Source organism: Scyliorhinus canicula, chromosome 1, assembly GCF_902713615.1.
Source record: "Scyliorhinus canicula chromosome 1, sScyCan1.1, whole genome shotgun sequence".
Lineage (NCBI taxonomy): Eukaryota > Metazoa > Chordata > Chondrichthyes > Carcharhiniformes > Scyliorhinidae > Scyliorhinus > Scyliorhinus canicula.
Window position 1 is genome coordinate 57,825,670 of NC_052146.1, and position 20,873 is coordinate 57,846,542.

The 20,873-nt window shown below is 46.6% G+C and overlaps 1 protein-coding gene across 1 annotated transcript in view; it reads left to right on the forward strand.

Annotated features, from left to right (window-relative positions):
- Positions 1 to 20,873, forward strand: part of ksr2 (kinase suppressor of ras 2) — a 592,582-nt gene that overhangs the window by 425,188 nt on the left and 146,521 nt on the right. The window contains 1 exon segment of the mRNA XM_038791136.1: positions 3,752 to 3,870. Coding sequence (XP_038647064.1) covers positions 3,752 to 3,870 — 119 coding nt within the window.

Below are 20,873 nucleotides of genomic sequence, written 5' to 3' on the forward strand. Positions count from 1 at the left end.
CCGATTCTGGTCCCCGGTCGGGGCTAGCATCCGCGGCCCGTGAACTCCGGCATCGCGGGCTTAACAAATTTTTCGTTAAGCCCGCTAGCCAGAGTTTGCGACGGCTGCGCGTCACATGACGTCAGCCGCGCATGCGCGGATTGGAAGACTCCAACCCGCGTATGCGTGGATGATGTCATCACGCATTTTCGTTGAAACCCGCGCATGCGCGGGCCGGTATGCCCCTCAGCCGCCCCGCGAATGGATACAGCGGGGCGGCGGAAGGATAAAGAGTGCGCGGGGTAAGTACCCGCTGCCCGCGATCGGTGGGCCACCGATCGCGGGCCCTTGGCACGGCCGTGGTACTGCCGTGCCAACCGGTGCCATGGTTCCCCAGATCGGACTTTATGGCCGTTTTTACGAACGGTCAGACCAGGTGTGTTTGACGTTCATAAAAAACGGTCGTAAAGGGCTTGGGAATTCGGCCCATCGGCCAGCTGAGAATCGCTGCTCGCCGTAAAAAAACGGCGGGCAGCGATTCGTGTCGGGAGGCGGGCGTGGGGGGGGGGGGGAGAATAGCGGGAGGGCGTCAGACCAGCGTGGCCATAAAAATTTACGCAGCCCGCTATTCTCCGCACCGTCGTGAGTGCGGAGAATTGCGCCCATGGGGTGGGATTCTCCCTAGCCTGACGCTGAAATCGAGATTGGCGATCAGGTGGAGAATGGCTTCCAACGCCAAATTTGGGGCAGGTGCCGGGTTGACGCCGGCTCGTGATGCTCCGCCCCCTCTAAATAGGCGTCATCGGATCGCACGTCGCCCCAGTCTCAAGACGGTTGGCGCATCGTCACTCGGCTCACCCGCGACGCTCCACCCCCGATGGGCCGAGTTCCTGACGGCATGGGCCACGTGTTGTCCCAGCAGTCAGGAACCTGGCATGCCGACTGCGGACAGTGTCTAGCACCGCCACACTCTTCCGGGATATCCATGCCTCTGGCCGGCCAGCTGCTGTTAGGGCTGGCAGAAGTGGTGGGGGTAGGCCGGGGGGTGGGCTGTGGGATCGGGATGGGCGCGATAGGGTTCCAGCACGTCCGGTACCATTTTTTCCACATGACCGGTGTGGCCTGTCAGCCCTGCGCATGCGCGGCCCAGGACCCGCTGATTCTCTGTCCATTTTCCACACGATCTGCTGGCTCCTCACCAGTACCGGAATCGGTGAGGGGATCGCGCTGATCTTCCCGTCGTGAATCACCCGCAGATTCTTTGTTGGCGCCAGCACTTAGCCTCAGGAATGGAGAATTTCGCCCGTGATGTCAGGTAAATTGGACATTCTGAATTCTCCCTCAGTGTACCCAAACAGGCGCTGCAGTGTGGCGTATCGGAGCTTTTCACAATAACTTCATTGCAGTGTTAATGTAAGCCTACTTGTGACACTATTAAAGATTATTATTATTGCTATTATTAAGTATTAATTGCAGCAAATCTCTTCATTGCAGTACTGATCACTCTTTTGTGTAAAGGTAGCCCCGAGCTCTAACAATCGAGTCCTTGTGGCTCGAGCAACTATTTGTCTTAATTCTTAGCTTGTTCCATTTGGGTTTTATGGGCGTGGAGGTTTGGAAAGTTCTGTTCAAAGAAGCATTGCCTGCTTGGTAACCAAGCCCTAAATCAAATCACCAAGACCTATTAGTTTAAGCAACCTGAGATATATGCTGGTTTGCAATGTGTCTCTGCACCCAACCCCCACCCCATTCTCTGCCACAATTAAGGTCCATGAAGACAAAAAGTTTTGTCATTGTTATAGGGTGTATTATTTGGCCTGTCAGGAGAGAACTGATGATCTCGCACATCTTTCGCTGACTATTTTGTGAGATTAGGAAGTTCCTCCAGGGAAACTTAATAGCTCGCACCAAAACTAATCCCTTCTGATTAAAAACATTCCAAAAGCAAAAGTAGAAACAGGTGGCCTTCAAAATATTAGCATATTTAATTTTTCATAATGCTCGTGAAATCTGATGTACTTACCAATTGTACAAAATGGTGCATTGAAAAGCCATGTTGTGCCTGCTAACCCAGAGAGCCATTTTGAAAGTTCTCCTTACCCTGAGCTCCAAGTATATACGGCGTGATTCAACAACCGTGTTGCACTCAGCGCAGATCCAGATGCAACAGTTGAATCGCACGAGAGCCCCAACGCTCCACTCCGGTCTGATTGTGAGTTAGCCGACTCGCTCTTCCCGCTGCGAGCTGGATCTTGTCCTCACTGGGTGAGATCCAGATCGGTATATTTAAATGAGTCTAATGGATAATTCAAATACCTGAATGCTGGATTCACCAAGCGCCCAGCACTCACCAGCTGCGCCTGCAAGACCTCGCCAGGGCGCCATTTAGTACTCGTCCACACAAACAGGAATCAGGTGTAACGGCACCTCTGGGGATCTCACAGGCCATTTTACAGCACCCGGGTGGTTGGGGAGAGGGCAGGGTGGTACGCTGGCACTCCCTCTGGCACCTGAGCACCTCTGCACTGCCAGACTGGCAGTTCCTTGGATCGGGCATGAGGGGGCTTTGCTAGTTAGAAGGGGGGTGAGGGGAGGGGGTTTCCAGGGGCTTCAACAAGGTGTGGGAGGTGTGCGGGGGGGGGGGTTTGATAAAACTGGGGGAGGCTTGAAAGGCGGGGGGAGGAAGATCGGGACTGCCAAACAAAATGGCGCCCCAATCTGCAAGCAGCCACCCCTGCTGAAAATCACTCTAGGCGGGATTCTCCGACCTCCCCACCAGGTGCCCCCCGGGGGCGGCGTGAATCCTTCCCTGCCTCTCCAATGCCGCTGCTGAATTCTTTGGCGCTGGTTTTTGGGCGGGACTGGGGATCACGCCACGCCGATTGGGGCCCGTTGGCAGCGGCCCCCCGGCTATTCGGCGGGCCCCGATGGGCCGAGCGGCCTCCGGTTTCTTGCCAGTCCTGCCGGCGTGGATTGGACATGGTCCCACAGGGCTGGTAGGCCGGCTGGTGCGGCCCTTGGGGGGTGGGGGGGGGGGGGTGTGGGGGGATCCGGCCCTGGAGAGGACCCACATTGGCCTGGCCCGCAATCGGGGCCCACCAATCTGCGTGCCGGCCCCTGTAGGGCTCCGCCATGCGCATGCGCCAGAATACGCTGGCCAGTCTGCGCATACGCTGAACCACGCTGGCGGTTCAGCACATGCGCTAACCCGCGTAGTCCCTTCGGCGCCGGCCTAGCCCCTGGTAGTGCGGAGAATTCCGCAACTTCTGGTCGGCCCGACACCGGAGTGCCTTTTTTTATGCTGCCGTTGGGCCACCTCGCTGTTCTGGGAGAATCCCGCCCTCTAAGTGTGGCCTTGAGAGGAAGAAACTCCCCGAGGCCAGAAAAAAACAAACTGCCGTTGAATAGCGGGGTGTTTCTCGATGCTGCAGCTGCAAAGAACACCCCCCTAAATGCGCCCAAAAGTGGATTTTAAGATTTATCCACTGAATCACGCCCATAGGAAGTAATATTTTCTCTGCGTCAGAAACTTCCATTTTGAATACAAGATCAGGATACATAAAGACCTAAAGCCCCAGGACATGCAAATAAATGAAACAGATGTTCTAATCAATGTTACCTTGCTCTTTATTTGAAGGCACTGACTTTAATAAGGTTGAGCAGTCCTAACTAGTCAGCTAAGTGGCTAATTATGGAATAATTCATACAGTTATGCATAATAATGTTAATATGTATAGTTTTTTCCTCACTTGTAGCCATTTTTGATTTTCAGCAAGACTTGTGCGAACAGAATCTGTGCCATGTGACATTAATAATCCACTCAAGAAGCCACCCAGGTACTCCGATCTGCACTCCAGCCAAACACTGCCTAAAACCAACAAAATTAATAAGGTAAGTCATTGTACTTGCTTACAGCTTCCATACACCAGTCAGATGTATCAGTGAAGGTGTTGCTGCTGACATTACACATTAACCATGATATTTTTGGAAGTGAAAATCGAGCGGGCAATTGGCAATGGCAGTTTTATGTCCAGGCGTTGGGTTTTTAAATCTACTGAGTTTCACGCGCTGATATCCTTGAGGTGAATGGATGTTATTTATGTCATCTGTTCAACAACAGCTACTTACATATCTATAGCATCTTTAACGTGGTAAAGCATTCTGTCATCAAACAGAATTTAGTTTTTTTAAATTTAGAGTACCCAATTCATTTTTTCCAATTAAGGGGCAATTTAGCATGGCCAATCCACCTACCCTGCACATTTTTGGGTTGTGGGGCGAAACCCACGCAAACACGGGGAGAATGTGCAAACTCCACACGGACAGTGACCCAGAGCCAGGATCAAACCTGGGACCTTGACGCCATCAGATAGCAGTACTACCCACTGCGCCACCGTGCTGCCATGCCAAACAGAATTTGACACTCAACCATAGTGGCGATATTTGGTTGGGCAACTAAAAACTTGGTTAAAGATGTACCAATTAAGGAGTATCTTTAAGGAGAAGAGGGAAACAGACTGGTGGGGGGGCATAGAAATGGAATTTCAGAGCTTTGGGCGAGGCACCAGGAGGCAAGGCCAATTATGGAGTAATGTGCAAGAGTCCAGAATTGGAGGAATACATAGATCTCTATGTTTTGTTGCGCCAAATGAGATTACAGAGATATGGGGATGAAGTCGTGGAATGATTTGAAAAGAACAATGATAATTATACTTCTATTTCCTGCTCCAAAACTTCCTGTGACAAAGGTTGGATCGTTTTTTCAATTTTGATTATTGCTGAGTTATAGTACATTCCTCCTCCTTCAAGTAGCAACCCCAAGAGGGCATTGATTACCATGACTTCCATTGGATGAGTCCATGATATGTTTGGCAAAGTATTGCAGTGGTTTTGCCTTCTGCAAACTGGCTGACCAGGAAACTCTGCCACTCTTCCCGCCTGTCAGCAGGCATGTTGTAAGGATTTGCAGGCTGGCAATTAACCTGTTCGGTCATTTTATGAAAGCACATTCTGAAGGGGGACTTGAAGCCGGAGCTACTGGCCCAGAGGTAAGGATAGTACCATTGCGCCACAGGACAACACATTAGCAGTTTAAAAGCCAGTGTGTTCAATGTATTTTGATAGGTGCTGAAAGTTGATTGGTTATGTGATTGAAAGGAGAATCAAAAATGGCCACTGCACAAAAGGAGGAGTTCCGGACTGTCAATAAAGTTAAGACTGATTCATTTTGCATGTAATTGACAATTCCTGATTAAATTTGAATAGTGGAAAACTGAAAATTCAGAAAGTCCTCTAATTCTTCCAGAATATAAAAGCCCAGTTCTGTTTTATTTCAGTTTTGATCTGTTCAAGAGTTGTTTCCAAAATCTCATGAGCTGTTGATTTGAAATTCCATGAAAGCGAAAATTTGGTTTGAATTGCCCAGAAACAATTTGCCAGGTGATAAGAACTCCCATGGAAAACAAAACAAATGCACAGGTCATTTACAAAAAATGAGCATAGCTTTTGAACGTGTCATTTTTCTGCTTATCCTTCAGTCGAGGAGGTGGGTGGAATGGTCCACAGTAAATTTATAATGATGTTACCACATTACTTATGTGCTTGTTCATTTGTGAAATAAGATTTGACTTTGTGATTTGTGGAAAATTTGCGGAATACGTGTGACACCACTAAATATTTGGAGCAAGCTTGCAATTGCACCTCAATGATTAGCGAATGTCACCATTGCTCCGTGATAACTTTTGTCACGTGTTTTGAGCCACCTGGCACTTTGGCTTTGCTGAACTCTACAGAGTGACTGTTGTCATTTGCACTATTTCCAATACGAAGTTCTGCATCATCTCCTCTGATGTAGCCTGGTTGTGCTTCGTCATCTCACGTTGCTGATAGGGGCTGCGACGGGTTTCGTCTGAGAACTCACAAGTTTGAATTGAGAGGTGTTATAACTCACCAGGATCTTACAGGGTGGGAACAATTAACTTCCCCGTGAACCTTGCGGAATACAAACTCCCTGTTAAAGGGGACCTCTAAACAAAGTATCATTGTATGGTATATAAAGCGGGCCAGTTTGGCATCGGCAAGGTACATCTACCGCGTATAAAATAGTTATTGTAAATAAATTAAGTTTCTTTGAACTACTTGGTGTAGACTCCTTCATGTCCTTATGAAAAAAGGGCTACATCAACTCTTAACTTCATTCAAATATCATTTATATAAATTCTGACTATTATCAGCTCTGTCCTTGCATTTATCTGGGAATTCCTTCTTAATGGATAAATTATAATTTACGTGCACCAGAAAGATAGATGCAGTATTTGTTTATGCCCATTAAACTAGCGGCACATTATCACAGTGTGCCTGCTATTATAACTAACTGCTGGTGCACTGCCAAGCCAATTAGCATCTGAACAAGGAGAAACATTAAATAAGACCTTGTTGAAGTTGGCTTTGCTGATCTACAGAAGTAAGTGGGCTGTTAAGTATAGGTTATTGAGCAAATGATGACTTCCTGCTGTAACAATGACTGTCCCTGCCATCAGTATAAGTCAAACGCTGTCAAGCCTAAAGAGGCAGTGGTTTCTCATGATCTGCTGCTGCTTTATGGCAAAGCTCTAAAATTTATCTGGAACTTACAAACTGCTTGTTTTAATGACTGAAAGTCACAGTCTGGCGAGCACAGAAGCAGACAACTGTCTCTCTAGCTTCATTAATTTGTTTAATTCTGGTGTGATGTTTAGAATGGTAAAAAGCATTGAATAATAGATTAAACAGATCTCATACTCAAGGAATGTCATGTAAATTATATCTAATATGTTTGGCAATGTCTCTGACCATATCATAGGTAGCTCATGAATCATTGATTAAACTCCCATTGCGTATGCTAGAAATATTAGAATTTCCTGTTTGTTTTCTTCTTGGCACAGTTGAATGCTTAACACAACTTTATAACTTTGTTTTAAAACAAAATCAAATGATTTGGTTGCAGAGCATTCTGCAGTTCATACATTTCATGAAGTCAGTCACTAGCCCTTGCTACTTAATCACTTTCATAGAATCATAGAATTTACAGTGCAGAAGGAGGCCATTCGGCCCATTGAGTCTGCACCGGCCCTTGTGCACTGTTAGCGTCTGCTTAGTATCTTTGCACATCGTTGCATGTTTTACAGTGTAAAACTAAGCTAGTTCTTCACAAACATCATTGTGCTTATTAGAATTGCTTCAAGATTACAATGCATTTGAGCAACGTTTTAAAACGCGAAACTGTATTGCGAGCGCAGAAATTAGATCCAGATTGGCACAATTTACCTTACTTTTGACGAGCCTAGCAGGATGAAATGATAACAATTTCAGCAGTGTTTGATTCTCTGTACAACCCACTGAATGGCACTGAATCAGGAGAGCAAGTGCAATTTAAATTGTCAAACACACTCCAAGCTTATTTTGCTTGGCAGCTTGGATAATATTTAGTCAGTACTCTGAATTGGTTAAGCTGTAACATGAAACATGAATAAATTACAAAGGTGATATTTTTCAGGAAGCTGCTCCTCACTCATAAACTAATCTGTTTAACCATCTGTGAATGATAAAAAAAAAACACAGATGGTAGTACCGGCTTATAGTCATGTACCGGTAAAAAAAATGTTTCGGCAGATTAAAGCAAATTAGACACTGGTATCTTTTTTATCAATGGAAACTTGTGAATAAAAAAGAAACCTGTCAAATCTGTTATAATTAGCAGGTAGCATGTAGCTTTGTGGTGTCTGTCAACTACCTCCCGCCCACACCTTCAATAAAATGTCATCCCCCCATTGCCTCTGAAGTTACCATCTAACAATGGGTAACAATATGATTAGTTTGATTAATACTTATCACCTGATCTTCCTTCACTGACGAGGCCAAATGGTCAGTAATTGGATGGTTACATTTATGGGATTGAACGAATTTGGACAATCTTCCACAATGTCAGGGTGAAGGAAGGAACTGGCATTGGTGCACAGGATTTTTGTGGTATAGCAGGGATATGGCCTTCAAACTAATCATATTGTTACCACGCTAGACTTTGCAGGACGGTTGTTTTAAAATGCCTCCATAAACTTGAGGTGAAGCAGAACATCTGGAAACTGGGATTCCCTTTCAGTATGAGGCCATCTCTGTTTGAAGATGGCCCATGTGATTTGATGGCCGTGGAAGAGGAACTCAAGTATAAACCTATTGAAATATCATGTGACAGTTTCCACACTTTTCCACAGTGATTACAGTAACGGGACAGGATCTTTGTGAGACATAGGAAGAGAAATAGCAACTACTACTGTGTGGAGAACCATCTTTCCAAGGGTCGGTGCAGACTCAATGGGCCGAATGGCTTCCTTCTGCACTGTAAATTCTATGATTCTATGATGAATGGGCTGCAGATCCTTGCTTCAGTATCTATTTCTCATAGCTAAAGTGTGCTAAACAGGGATTGGTGGCAGGATAACCATGGGGATCTCAAAACTCAGCCAATAATGTCCCTCATCTCAAGATCTTGGAGAGGATGCAGAGGAGATGTACCAGAATGATCCCACGATTTAGGGAATTCAGTTATGTGGTGAAGCTAGGAGGTCTTATGCCGCAGTGGTGGCATCCCTACCTCAAGAGCAGGAGCTTCAGGTTCAACCTCAATGCCAGGACGTGCTGACCATGGAAGGAGCATGCATAATACGGTTCAATGGGCTGAGAATCAGCTCAGGAATCCTTCCACTATTTCCTCAAAGGCTAAAACAGTGTGGGTGTGAAGATACGCTTCAGAAAAAAACTAGGGAGGATGGCGCAGTGGTTAGCACTGCTGCCTACGGTGCTGATACCCAGGTTCGATCCTGGCCACGGATCACTTCTGTGTGGAGTTTACACATTCTCCCTGTGTTTGCATGGGTTTCACCCCCACAACCCAAAGATGTGCAGGTTAGGTGGATTGGCCGCATTAAATTGCCCCTTAATTGGAAAAAAATAATTGGGAAGCTGATGTTGTTCTTCCGAGACAAATGGCATTTAAGGAGCAATTTCATGGAGTTCAAGCCCATGAGGAATTTTGATAGGATAGATGAGGAAAAGGTGTTTCCACTGGCAGCAATCAATTAATTAATAATTAGTAAAAGAAAATCCAGATATAAGCTGCGAAGGTGAATAAATAAAAAAATTGTTATAATCTGCATTGTACTGCCTGAAAGAATGGTAGCTATAGGTTCAATCATAATTTTAAACGGGGAGTTTGATATATTCTAAAGAAAGGAAAGGTCTGATTGGCAGGCAGTGACTAGTGGAGTACTGCAGGGATCTGTGCTCGGTCCCGCAACTGTTCACGTTATATATGAATGGTTTGGATGATTATCTCCAAATTTGCAGATGATACAAAGTTGGGTGAGAGAGTGAGTTGTGAGACAGGTACAGAGATGCTTCAGCTGGATTTGGACAGGCTGAGTGAGTGCATGGCAGATGCAGTATAATATGGATAAATGTGAGGTTATCCGCTTTGGATAATAGCAAGGCAGATTATTATTTGAATGGTTATAAATTGAAAGAGGTGGATTCTCAGTGAGAACTTGGTGTCTTTGTGTATCCTTGCTTGAGGAGAGATGTTCGTGTTATGGAGGGAGTGCAGCAAAGGTTACCAGGCTGATTCCTGGGGTGAAGGGACTCTCACATGATGGGAAACTAAATCGGTAAATCTTTTAGGACTGAGTTGAGGAGAAACTTCCTTAACCAGAGACTGATAACTGGAATTCGTTACCACAGAAAGTCGTTGAGGACAAAACGTTGAGTAATTTCAAGAAGGAATTAGATATAGTCCTTGGGGCTAAAGGGATCAAAGGATATGGAGGGGACGGTATTGAACTTGATGATTAGCCATGATTATAATGAATGGCAGATTGGGCTCAAAGGGCCAAATGGCCTCCTCTTGCTTATATTTTTTATGTTTCTGTTTCTATTTGCAGAGCTATGCATATGGGAATAGCAGGGAAGTAAGACTAATTGTCTAGCTCTTTCAGACATCTGGTATAGTCACGATGGGCTAAATGGCCTTCTCCTCCTGTCTTGTATGATTCAGTGAGCTCCGCACACATGCACTTTGTAGCAGGGGCTCCCTGCTAACTTTCTTCAGAACTGACGTTTAAGGGTGGGATTTTCCTCGATTCTGACCTTTGCTGAAAGTACATGTGGTGGACATCAGATGAGAAACAGCAGCAGACCGGGGTCAGTAATTCCCTCCATGCTCACTGACTATGAAAGCACATGAAAAATATTCACTTGTGTGAAGTGGAGGAGACTTGCTGGCACCTGTGGAATTGTGCCTCTCCAATAGTCTTGGGAGAACAGTGAGGGAGCAAAATTGCAGATAATTGCAAAAATGGCTTTAAATTGCAGTCATTGCTGCATAATTTTACTTATATAAAAATAATAAGGAAGCATTAGGACTGATTTTTTAATTTTTTCGTTCATGGGATGTGTGAGTCACAGGCTGTGCCAGCATTTATGCCCATCCCTAATTGCTCTTGAGGGGGCAGTTAAGAGTCAACCAGGTATTTTTCCCCTGAAGGACATCAGTGTACCAGCTGGGTTTTCACAACAGTTGACACTGGTTTCATAGAACATACAGTGCAGAAGAAGGCCATTCGGCCCATCGAGTCTGCACCGACCCATTTAAGCCCTCACTTTCACACTATCCCCGTAATTCAATAACCCCTTCTACCCTTTTTGGTCACTAAGGGCAATTTATCTTGGCTAATCCACATAACCTGCATGTCTTTGGCCTGTGGGAGGAAACCGGAGCACCTGGAGGAAACCCACACAGACATGGGGAGAACGTGCAGACTCCTCATAGACAGTGACCCAAGCGGGGAGCCAAAATAAGAGAACAACATCACCCTCAGGCAGAGCAAAAAAGGTGACAAGTGTGAAAAGGGAGGTGGTCAATGCAGGATTAAGGGTGTTGTACCTAAATGCGCGCAGTATATGGAACAAGGTAAATGAGCTTGTTGTGCCCATTGTAATTGACTGGTACAATGCTGTGGGCATCACAGAGACGTGGCTGCAAGGGGATCAGGGTTGGAATCTAAATTTACAAGGATATGTGACCTATCGAAAGGACAGGCAGATGGGCAAAGGGGGCGGGGTTGCATTGTTTGGAATGAAGTTAAATCGATAGCCAGGAGCAATATAGGATCAGAAAGCATAGAATCTCTGTGGGTCGAGTTGAGGATTCGCAACGGTAAAAAGACCCTGATGGGAGTTAGGTACAGGCCCACTAGCAGTAGCAGGGTGTAGGGCAGAAAATAAATCAGGAGATCAAAAAGGCATGTAAATAAAGCAATATTACAATAATCATGGGAGGCATCATTATGCAGGTGGACTGGGAAAATCAGGTTGGTAGTGGATCCCAAGAAAAGGAATTTATGGAATGTCTAAGAGATGGTTTTTTGGAGCAACTTATGACAGAGCCTATTAGGGAACAGGCAATTCTGGATTTGGTGCTGTGTAATGAGGCAGACTTAATTAGGGAACTTAAGGTGAAGGAAGCTTTCGGGAGCAGTGACCACAATATGATAGAATTTACCCTGCAGTTTGAAAGGGAGAAGCTGCAACCAGATGTAACGGCCTTACAATTAAATAAGGGTAACTACAAAGACATGAGGGAGGAGCTGGCCAGAGATGATTGGAAAAGGAGCCCAGCAGGGAAGACAGTGGAACAGCAATGGCAGGGGTTTTGGGATGTTATTCGGGAGGCACAACAGAAATTCATCCCATGGAGGAGGAAACATGCTAGGGGAGGATGAGGCATCCATAGCTGACGAGGGAAGGCAAGGACAGCATAAAAGCAAAAGAAAAAGCAAATAAAGTAGTGAGGATTAGTAGGAAGCCAGAGTTTTGGGAAGTCTTTAAAATGCGCAGAGGACAACTAAAAAAGCAATAAGGGGGGAGAAGATGAAATATGAGTGCAAGCTAGCATGTAATATAAAGAAAGACAGGAAGAATTTTTTTCAATATATAAACTGTAAGAGAGATGCATAAATAGACATTGGACCACTGGAAAATGGGGCCGGAGAGGTAATAATAGGAAACAAAGAAATGGCAGAGGAACTGAATAGTTACTTTACATCAGTCTTCACGGTGGTGAAACCAATTGTATGCCAGAGCTTCAGGAGAATCAGGAGGTAGAGGTGAGTGCAGTGACCATCACTAAGGAGAAGGTTCTGGGAAAAATGAAAGGTCTGAAGGTGGATAAATCACCTGGACCGGATGGATTATACCCCAGGGTTCAAAAAGAGATAGCTGTGGAGATTGTGGAGGCATTGGTGGTGATCCTTCAGGAATCACTGGAGGCAGGAATGGTCCTAGAGGACTGGAAAGTGGCTAATGTAACACCACTGTTTAAGAAGGGAGGGAGGCAGAAGACGGGAAATTATAGGCCGGTTAGCCTGACTTCGGTCATTGGTAGGATTTTAGAGTCCATTATTAAAGATGAAATCACGGAATACTTGGAAGTGCTGAGTGTGTACGGCTTCGTCAAGGGGAGGTCATGTCTGACAAATCTGTTAGAGTTCTTTGAAGAAGTAACAAAGAAGTTAGACCAAAGAGAACCAGTGGATGTGATTTATTTAGATTTCCAGAAGGCCTTTGACAAGGTGCCGCAGAGGAGACTGTTAAATAAGTTAAGAGCCTATGGTGTGAAGAGTAAGATCCTGGCATGGATAGAGGATTGGCTGACTGGCAGAAGGCAGAGAGTGGGGATAAAGGGGTCTTTTTCAGGATGACAGCCGGTGACTAGTGGTACGCCTCAGGGGTCGGTGCTGGGACCAGAACTTTTGAAAATATACATTAATGTTCTGGAAGAAGGAACTGAAGGCACTGTTGCTAAGTTTGCAGATGATACAAAAATCTGTAGACGGACAGGTAGTATTGAGGAAGCAGGCGGGCTGCAGAAGGACTTCGACAGGCTTGGAAAGTGGGCAAAGAAGCGGCAGATGTAATACAATGTGGAAAAGTGTGAGGTTATGCACTATGGAAGGAGGAATGGAGGCATAGACTATTTTCTGAATGGGAAAATGCTTCAGAAATCAGAAGCACAAAAGGACTTGGGATTCCTTGTTCACGATTCTCTTCAGGTTAATGTGCGGGTTCAGTCGGCAGTTAGGACGGCAAATGCAATGCTAGCATTCATGTCGAGAGGGCTAGAATACAAGACCAGCGATGTACTTCTGAGACTGTATAAGGCTCTGGTCAGATCCCATTTGGAGTATTGTGAGCAGTTTTGGGCCCCGTATCTAAGGAAGGATGTGCTGGCCTTGGAAAGGTTCCAGAGGAGGTTCACCCAAATGATCACAGGAATAAAGAGCTTGTCGTATGAGGAATGGTTGAGGACTCTGGGTCTGTACTCTTTGGTGTTTGGAAGATTATGCGGGGGATAGATAGATTCTTGATTAATAAGGGGATCAGGGGTTACGGGGAGAAGGCTGGAAAATGAGGATGAGAAAAATATCAGCCATGATTGAATGGCGGAGCAGACTCGATGGACCGAGTAGCTTAATTCTGCTCCTATGTCTTATGGTCTCATCAAAAGCGCACCCCAGCCGCGGGTTTTCCAGCGGCGAGGGGTGGATTCAATGGGGAATTATATTGGTAGCAGTGGTACCAGAAGTTCCGCCACCAGCCAACATCTTGCCGGTGAGAAACATGTTGTGGGAGGCCAAAGAATCTGGTTTGAGTTTATCATTGACACAAGACATGGTCCTAATCCCATTTACCAGTTCTGCTCCCATATCTGTCTATCCCACCTTTCCCTCAACCGCCTATCTAACTTGCTCTTAAATGTTGATATGTGATGGAATTATCTAGGCCCTTTGACACAGGTTGAGAAACAGGAAGGCTGAACAAATGGCATGACATGGCATCCAAGGGCAGGGCAGGGTGACCGATGCCTTCCTGCTTTCATGCCATTTTGCCAGCAGTGGGAAAGTTGGCAACTTGACCAACATCTTGAGACCAATTGAGCCACTTAATTAAACCAGTTAAGGGCCACTTTCTAGCTGTGTGGGAATGTGGTCCACATCGGGAATGGCTCTCTGCTGCATGGTGGCCCACCCCAATGGGTTTAGGTAGGAGCACCCTCCTTTATGCGCATTCCATGGTCTCGTCATTGGCAGATGGTGTCAATATGCAACCCTGGATACCACTGCCAGCCAAAGCAAGGTCAGCTCCTGCTTCCATCCCCAGCAGTGGAACCTTTGCCACCTCAGAAAAATTCCATGCATGGAATTCCATGCATTGTTCAATCGCGAAGACCAAACACATGTCCGACAACCTCGCAACCCCCATTTCAAAAATGTTTCACCTGCTCTCTGTCCTAAATCTCATTAAACTTATGATTATATATCAGTGTTCCAAAGCCCCTTCGGCTACTTGAAATGGTCCATTCTGTCTCATCCGTTCATAATTATAAGCACCTCTATCTAATTACCCCATAACATTTTCTGCTCTAATGAAAATTACCCTAACTTTTAAGTCTTCTTAATTTATGTATTTTGCCGTGCGTGTTGCATCCCAGTAAACCTGTGCTGTAGCCTCCCAATTTTCTCCTTTGCAGAACACATACAGCACATAAACCTCCAACTGTGGTCTTACTGAGTCTTTATGTAGATTGAATTCAACTTTTATAATCTGTACATAGAACATAGAACGATACAGCGCAGTACAGGCCTTTCGGCCCTCGATGTTGCACCGACATGGAAAAAATCTAAAGGCCATCTAACCTACACTATGCCCTTATCATCCATATGCTTATCCAATAAATTTTTAAATGCCCTCAATGTTGGCGTGTTCACTACTGTTGCAGGTAGGGCATTCCACGGCCTCACCACTCTTTGCGTAAAAAACCCACCTCTGACCTCTGTCCTATATCTATTACCCCTCAATTTAAGGCTATGTCCCCTCGTGCTAGCCACCTCCATCCGCGGGAGAAGGCTCTCGCTGTCCACCCTATCTAACCCTCTGATCATTTTGTATGCCTCTATTAAGTCACCTCTTAACCTTCTTCTCTCTAACGAAAACAACCTCAAGTCCATCAGCCTTTCCTCATAAGATTTTCCCTCCATACCAGGCAACATCCTGGTAAATCTCCTCTGCACCCGTTCCAAAGCTTCCACGTCCTTCCTATAATGAGGCGACCAGAACTGTACGCAATACTCCAAATGCGGCCGTACTAGAGTTTTGTACAACTGCAACATGACCTCATGGCTCCGGAACTCAATCCCTCTACCAATAAAGGCCAACACACCATAGGCCTTCTTCACAACCTTATCAACCTGGGTGGCAACTTTCAGGGATCTATGTACATGGACACCGAGATCCCTCTGCTCATCCACACTACCAAGAATTTTACCATTAGCCAAATATTCCGCATTTCTGTTATTCTTTCCAAAGTGAATCACCTCACACTTCTCCACATTAAACTCCATTTGCCACCTCTCAGCCCAGCTCTGCAGCTTATCTATGTCCCTCTGTAACCTGCAACATCCTTCCGCACTGTCTACAACTCCACCGACTTTAGTGTCGTCTGCAAATTTACTCACCCATCCTTCTGCGCCCTCCTCTAGGTCATTTATAAAAATGACAAACAGCAACGGCCCCAGAACAGATCCTTGTGGTACGCCACTCGTAACTGAACTCCATTCTGAACATTTGCCATCAACTACCACTCTCTGTCTTCTTTCAACTAGCCAATTTCTGATCCACATCTCTAAATCACCCTCAATCCCCAGCCTCCGTATTTTCTGCAATAGCCGACCGTGGGGAACCTTATCAAATGCTTTACTGAAATCCATATACACCACATCAACTGCTCTACCCTCATCTACCTGTTCAGTCACCTTCTCAAAGAACTCGATAAGGTTTGTGAGGCATGACCTACCCTTCACAAAACCATGCTGACTATCCCTAATCATATTATTCCTATCTAGATGATTATAAATCGTATCTTTTATAATCCTCTCCAAGACTTTACCCACCACAGACGTTAGGCTCACCGGCCTATAGTTACCGGGGTTATCTCTACTCCCCTTCTTGAACAAAGGGACCACATTTGCTATCCTCCAGTCCTCTGGCACTATTCCTGTAGCCAATGATGACCTAAAAATCAAAGCCAAAGGCTCAGCAATCTCTTCCCTGGCTTCCCAGAGAATCCTAGGATAAATCCCATCCGGCCCCGGGGACTTATCTATTTTCACCTTGTCCAGAATTGCCAACACTTCTTCCCTACGCACCTCAATGCCATCTATTCTAATAGCCTGGGTCTCAGCATTCTCCTCCACAATATTATCTTTTTCTTGAGTGAATACTGACGAAAAGTATTCATTTAGTATCTCGCTTATCTCCTCAGCCTCCACACACAACTTCCCACCACTGTCCTTGACTGGCCCTACTCTTACCCTAGTCATTCTTTTATTCCTGACATACCTATAGAAAGCTTTTGGGTTTTCCTTGATCCTACCTGCCAAAGACTTCTCATGTCCCCTCCTTGCTCGTCTCAGCTCTCTCTTTAGATCCTTCCTCGCTTGCTTGTAACTATCAAGCGCCCCAACTGAAACTTCACGCCTCATCTTCACATAGGCCTCCTTCTTCCTCTTAACAAGAGATTCCACTTCTTTGGTAAACCACAGTTCCCTCGCTCGACCCCTTCCTCCCTGCCTGACTGGTACGTACTTATCAAGAACATGCAATAGCTGTTCCTTGAACAAGCTCCACATATCCAGTGTGCCCAACCCTTGCAGCCTACTTCTCCAACCAACACATCCTAAGTCATGTCTAATGGCATCATAATTGCCCTTCCCCCAGCTATAACTCTTGCCCTGCGGGGTATACTTATCCCTTTCCATCACTAACGTAAAGGTCACCGAATTGTGGTCACTGTTTCCAAAGTGCTCACCTACCTCCAGATCTAACACCTGGCCTGGTTCATTACCCAAAACCAAATCCAATGTGGCCTCGCCTCTTGTTGGCCTGTCAACATATTGTGTCAGGAAACCCTCCTGCACACATTGTACAAAGAATGACCCAGCTAATGTACTCGAACTATATCTTTTCCAGTCAATATTTGGAAAGTTAAAGTCTCCCATAACAACTACCCTGTTACTTTCGCTCTTTTCCAGAATCATCTTCGCCATCCTTTCCTCTACATCCCTAGAACTATTAGGTGGCCTATAGAAAACTCCCAACAGGGTGACCTCTCCTTTCCTGTTTCTAACCTCAGCCCATACTACCTCAGAAGAAGAGTCCCCATCTAGCATCCTTTCCGCCACCGTAATACTGTCCCTGACTAGCAGCGCCACACCTCCCCCTCTTTTGCCCCCTTCTCTGAGCTTACTAAAACACCTAAACCCCGGAACCTGCAACAACCATTCCTGTCCCTGCTCTATCCATGTCTCTGAAATGGCCACAACATCGAAGTCCCAGGTACCAACCCATGCTGCCAGTTCCCCTACCTTATTTCGTATACTCCTGGCATTGAAGTAGACACACTTCAAACCACCTACCTGAACACTGGCACCCTCCTGCGAAGTCAAATCTGTGCTCCTGACCTCTATACTCTCAATGTCCCGTACCCCAAAACTACAATCCAGGTTCCCATGCCCCTGCTGAATTAGTTTAAACCCCCCCAAAGAGCACTAACAAATCTCCCCCCCAGGATATTGGTGCCCCTCAGGTTCAGATGTAGACCATCCTGTCTATAGAGGTCCCACCTTCCCCAGAAAGAGCCCCAGTTATCCAGAAATCTGAATCCCTCCCGCCTGCACCATCCCTGTAGCCACGTGTTTAATTGCTCTCTCTCCCTATTCCTCATCTCACTATCACGTGGCACGGGCAACAACCCAGAGATAACAACTCTGTTTGTTCTCGCTCTGAGCTTCCATCCTAGCTCCCTAAAGGCCTGCCTGACATCCTTGTCCCCTTTCCTACCTATGTCGTTAGTGCCAATGTGGACTACGACTTGGGGCTGCTCCCCCTCCCCCTTAAGGACCCGGAAAACACGATCCGAGACATCACGTACCCTTGCACCTGGGAGGCAACATACCAAACGTGAGTCTCTCTCGCTCCCACAAAATCTCCTATCTGTGCCCCTGACTATTGAGTCCCCAATTACTAATGTTCTACTCCTTTCCCCCCTTCCCTTCTGAGCAACAGGGACAGACTCCGTGCCAGAGGCCCGTACCCCATGGCTTATCCCTGGTAAGACGTCCCCCCCACAAGTATCCAAAACGGTATACTTGTTACTCAGGGGAACGACCGCAGGGGGTCCCTGCACTGACTGCTTCTTCCCAGTCCCTCTTACAGTTACCCATCTATCTCTAGTCTTTGGTGTAACTACTTCCCTGAAGCTCCTATCTATGACCCCCTCTGCCTCCCGAATGATCCGAAGTTCATCCAGCTCAAGCTCCAGGTCCCTAACACGGTTTTTGAGGAGCTGGAGTTGGGTGCACTTCCCACAGATGAAATCAGCAGGGACACTGACGGCGTCCCTCACCTCAAACATTCTGCAGGAGGAGCATTGTACTGCCTTCCCTGACATCACCTCTAGATATAAAAAAAAAACAAGAAAAAGAAAAAGAAAGGAAGAGCTTACCTGATATTACCTCAAACCCTGCTCCCGCTGAAAGGTAAGCAAATTTAAAGGCACTCACTCACCTTCACGACAGGCCCCTGCTCCCGCTTCCCAACCACCGTGGGGTGGGGGGGTTGGTTAGAGGAGGAGGTAGGGTGGGAAACACTCACGAAGTGTTTCGGGTTTAACTGTCTCTTGCCAACAGCCTCTCCACAAACCACCTTCAACTTAGGCTGACTGCACTGCACATATGCAAATTTCCCCAGAACAGCAGATCAGTAGCTCTGCTCTGCTGCCCTCTGCTGGATGATTGCCTTCACTCAAACTCCTCGGGTCTCCTTCGCAGCTCCACCTTCAACTTAGGCTGACCGCACTGCACGTATGCAAATTTCCCCAGAACAGCAGATCAGTAGCTCTGCTCTGCTGCCCTCTGCTGGATGATTGCCTTCACTCAAACTCCTCGGGTCTCCTTCGCAGCTCCACCTTCAACTTAGGCTGACCGCACTGCACGTATGCAAATTTCCCCAGAACAGCAGATCAGTAGCTCTGCTCTGCTGCCCTCTGCTGGATGATTGCCTTCACTCAAACTCCTCGGGTCTCCTTCGCAGCTCCACCTTCAACTTAGGCTGACCGCACTGCACGTATGCAAATTTCCCCAGAACAGCAGATCAGTAGCTCTGCTCTGCTGCCCTCTGCTGGATGATTGCCTTCACTCAAACTCCTCGGGTCTCCTTCGCAGCTCCACCTTCAACTTAGGCTGACCGCACTGCACGTATGCAAATTTCCCCAGAACAGCAGATCAGTAGCTCTGCTCTGCTGCCCTCTGCTGGATGAACATGATGGCATAAACCCCTGTATTCTATTCGATTTTGATGTTTTCAACCCTATGAACCCCCAGATACCTCTGCTCCCCCACATTAAACAGCTTTCCCCATTCAAAATATAATTTCCTTTTTGTTTTTAGGCAAAATACATCACCTCACATGTGCAGGCACTGAATTTCAGTGCCATACTGTTGCCCATTCTTTCTCATCAGAATCCCCTTCTAACTTGAATGGAAAAGTAGAAGGATTTTGTTTCGTGTCACATGTGCCAAAGTACAGTGAAAAGTATTTTTCTGTGAGCAGCTCAACAGATCTTTAAGTACCTGAAAAGAAAAGCAAATAAAAGAAAATACATAATAGGGCAACACAAGGTACACAATGTAATTACATAACACTGGCATTGGGTGAAGCGTTAATGAGGTCAGTCCATAAGAGGATAACAGCGGTCAAAAAGCTGTTTTTGAGTCTGTTCATGCGTGTTCTCAGACTTTTGTATCTCCTGCCCGATGGAAGAAGTTGGAAGAGTGAATAAGCCGGGTAGGAGGGGTCTTTCATTCTGCTGCCCGCTTTCCCCAGGCAGCAGGAGGTGTAGATGGAATCAATGGATAGGAGACAGGTTCATGTGTTGGACTGGGCTGTGTTCACGACTCTCTGAAGTTTCTTGCAAAATATAGCAGATGCTGTAAATCGGCAAAAAAAAGCAGAAAATGCTAGAAATACTCAGCAGGTTATGGCAGTGTCTGCAGAGAGAAACAGAGGGCACGATTTTACAGCCACTCTGTGCCCGAAAAGCAGCGTGGCCAATAGAAGCCAGGAGACCCCACTCCCAGGATGTACCGTGCTCACAATCCCTCGCGAGATCTGACGATGATCTAATGAGATCTCGCGAGACGATGTAAATACCGTCGATTGTGGGCAGGATCACATTTTAGCAAATCTGCATATTAAAGCGAAACAGGTAGTCTTACTTCAATGGGCAGATTTCCCTCGCCTCGGAGCCCTCGGGCAAGCGCCATTCAGTACAGGTCTCCACGAGCAGGGACCAGGCAGAATGGAAATTGTGGCCTCTCCCAGAGGATCGGAGGCTCCCGGTGCATGTCCTTTGGGCAGGGTGGCGCCCTTGCACTGGCATTCTGGCACTGCCAAGGTGCCCATGTCAGCTGGCAGGGGCATTGTCAGGTTGGCACTGTCAAGGTGGCATTTTTTGCATGGTGACAATCTGGCCTTGGGTGCCCTGCACGGGTGCTGTGGGAGCTGGGGGACCCTCCCTTGGTGCGTTGAGGCTTGGGGGTGGTCTGGGGTCACTTTGGGGGCTCGAGTGATTGGGACACCATTTAAAAATGGCACCCTGATCTCTAACTATACTGAGGAGTTCTGACGAGCGAAGCTTCTCAGTGCACAAAATTGACCTACGTGTGACCTCGGCCGCGCGTTCCCACTGA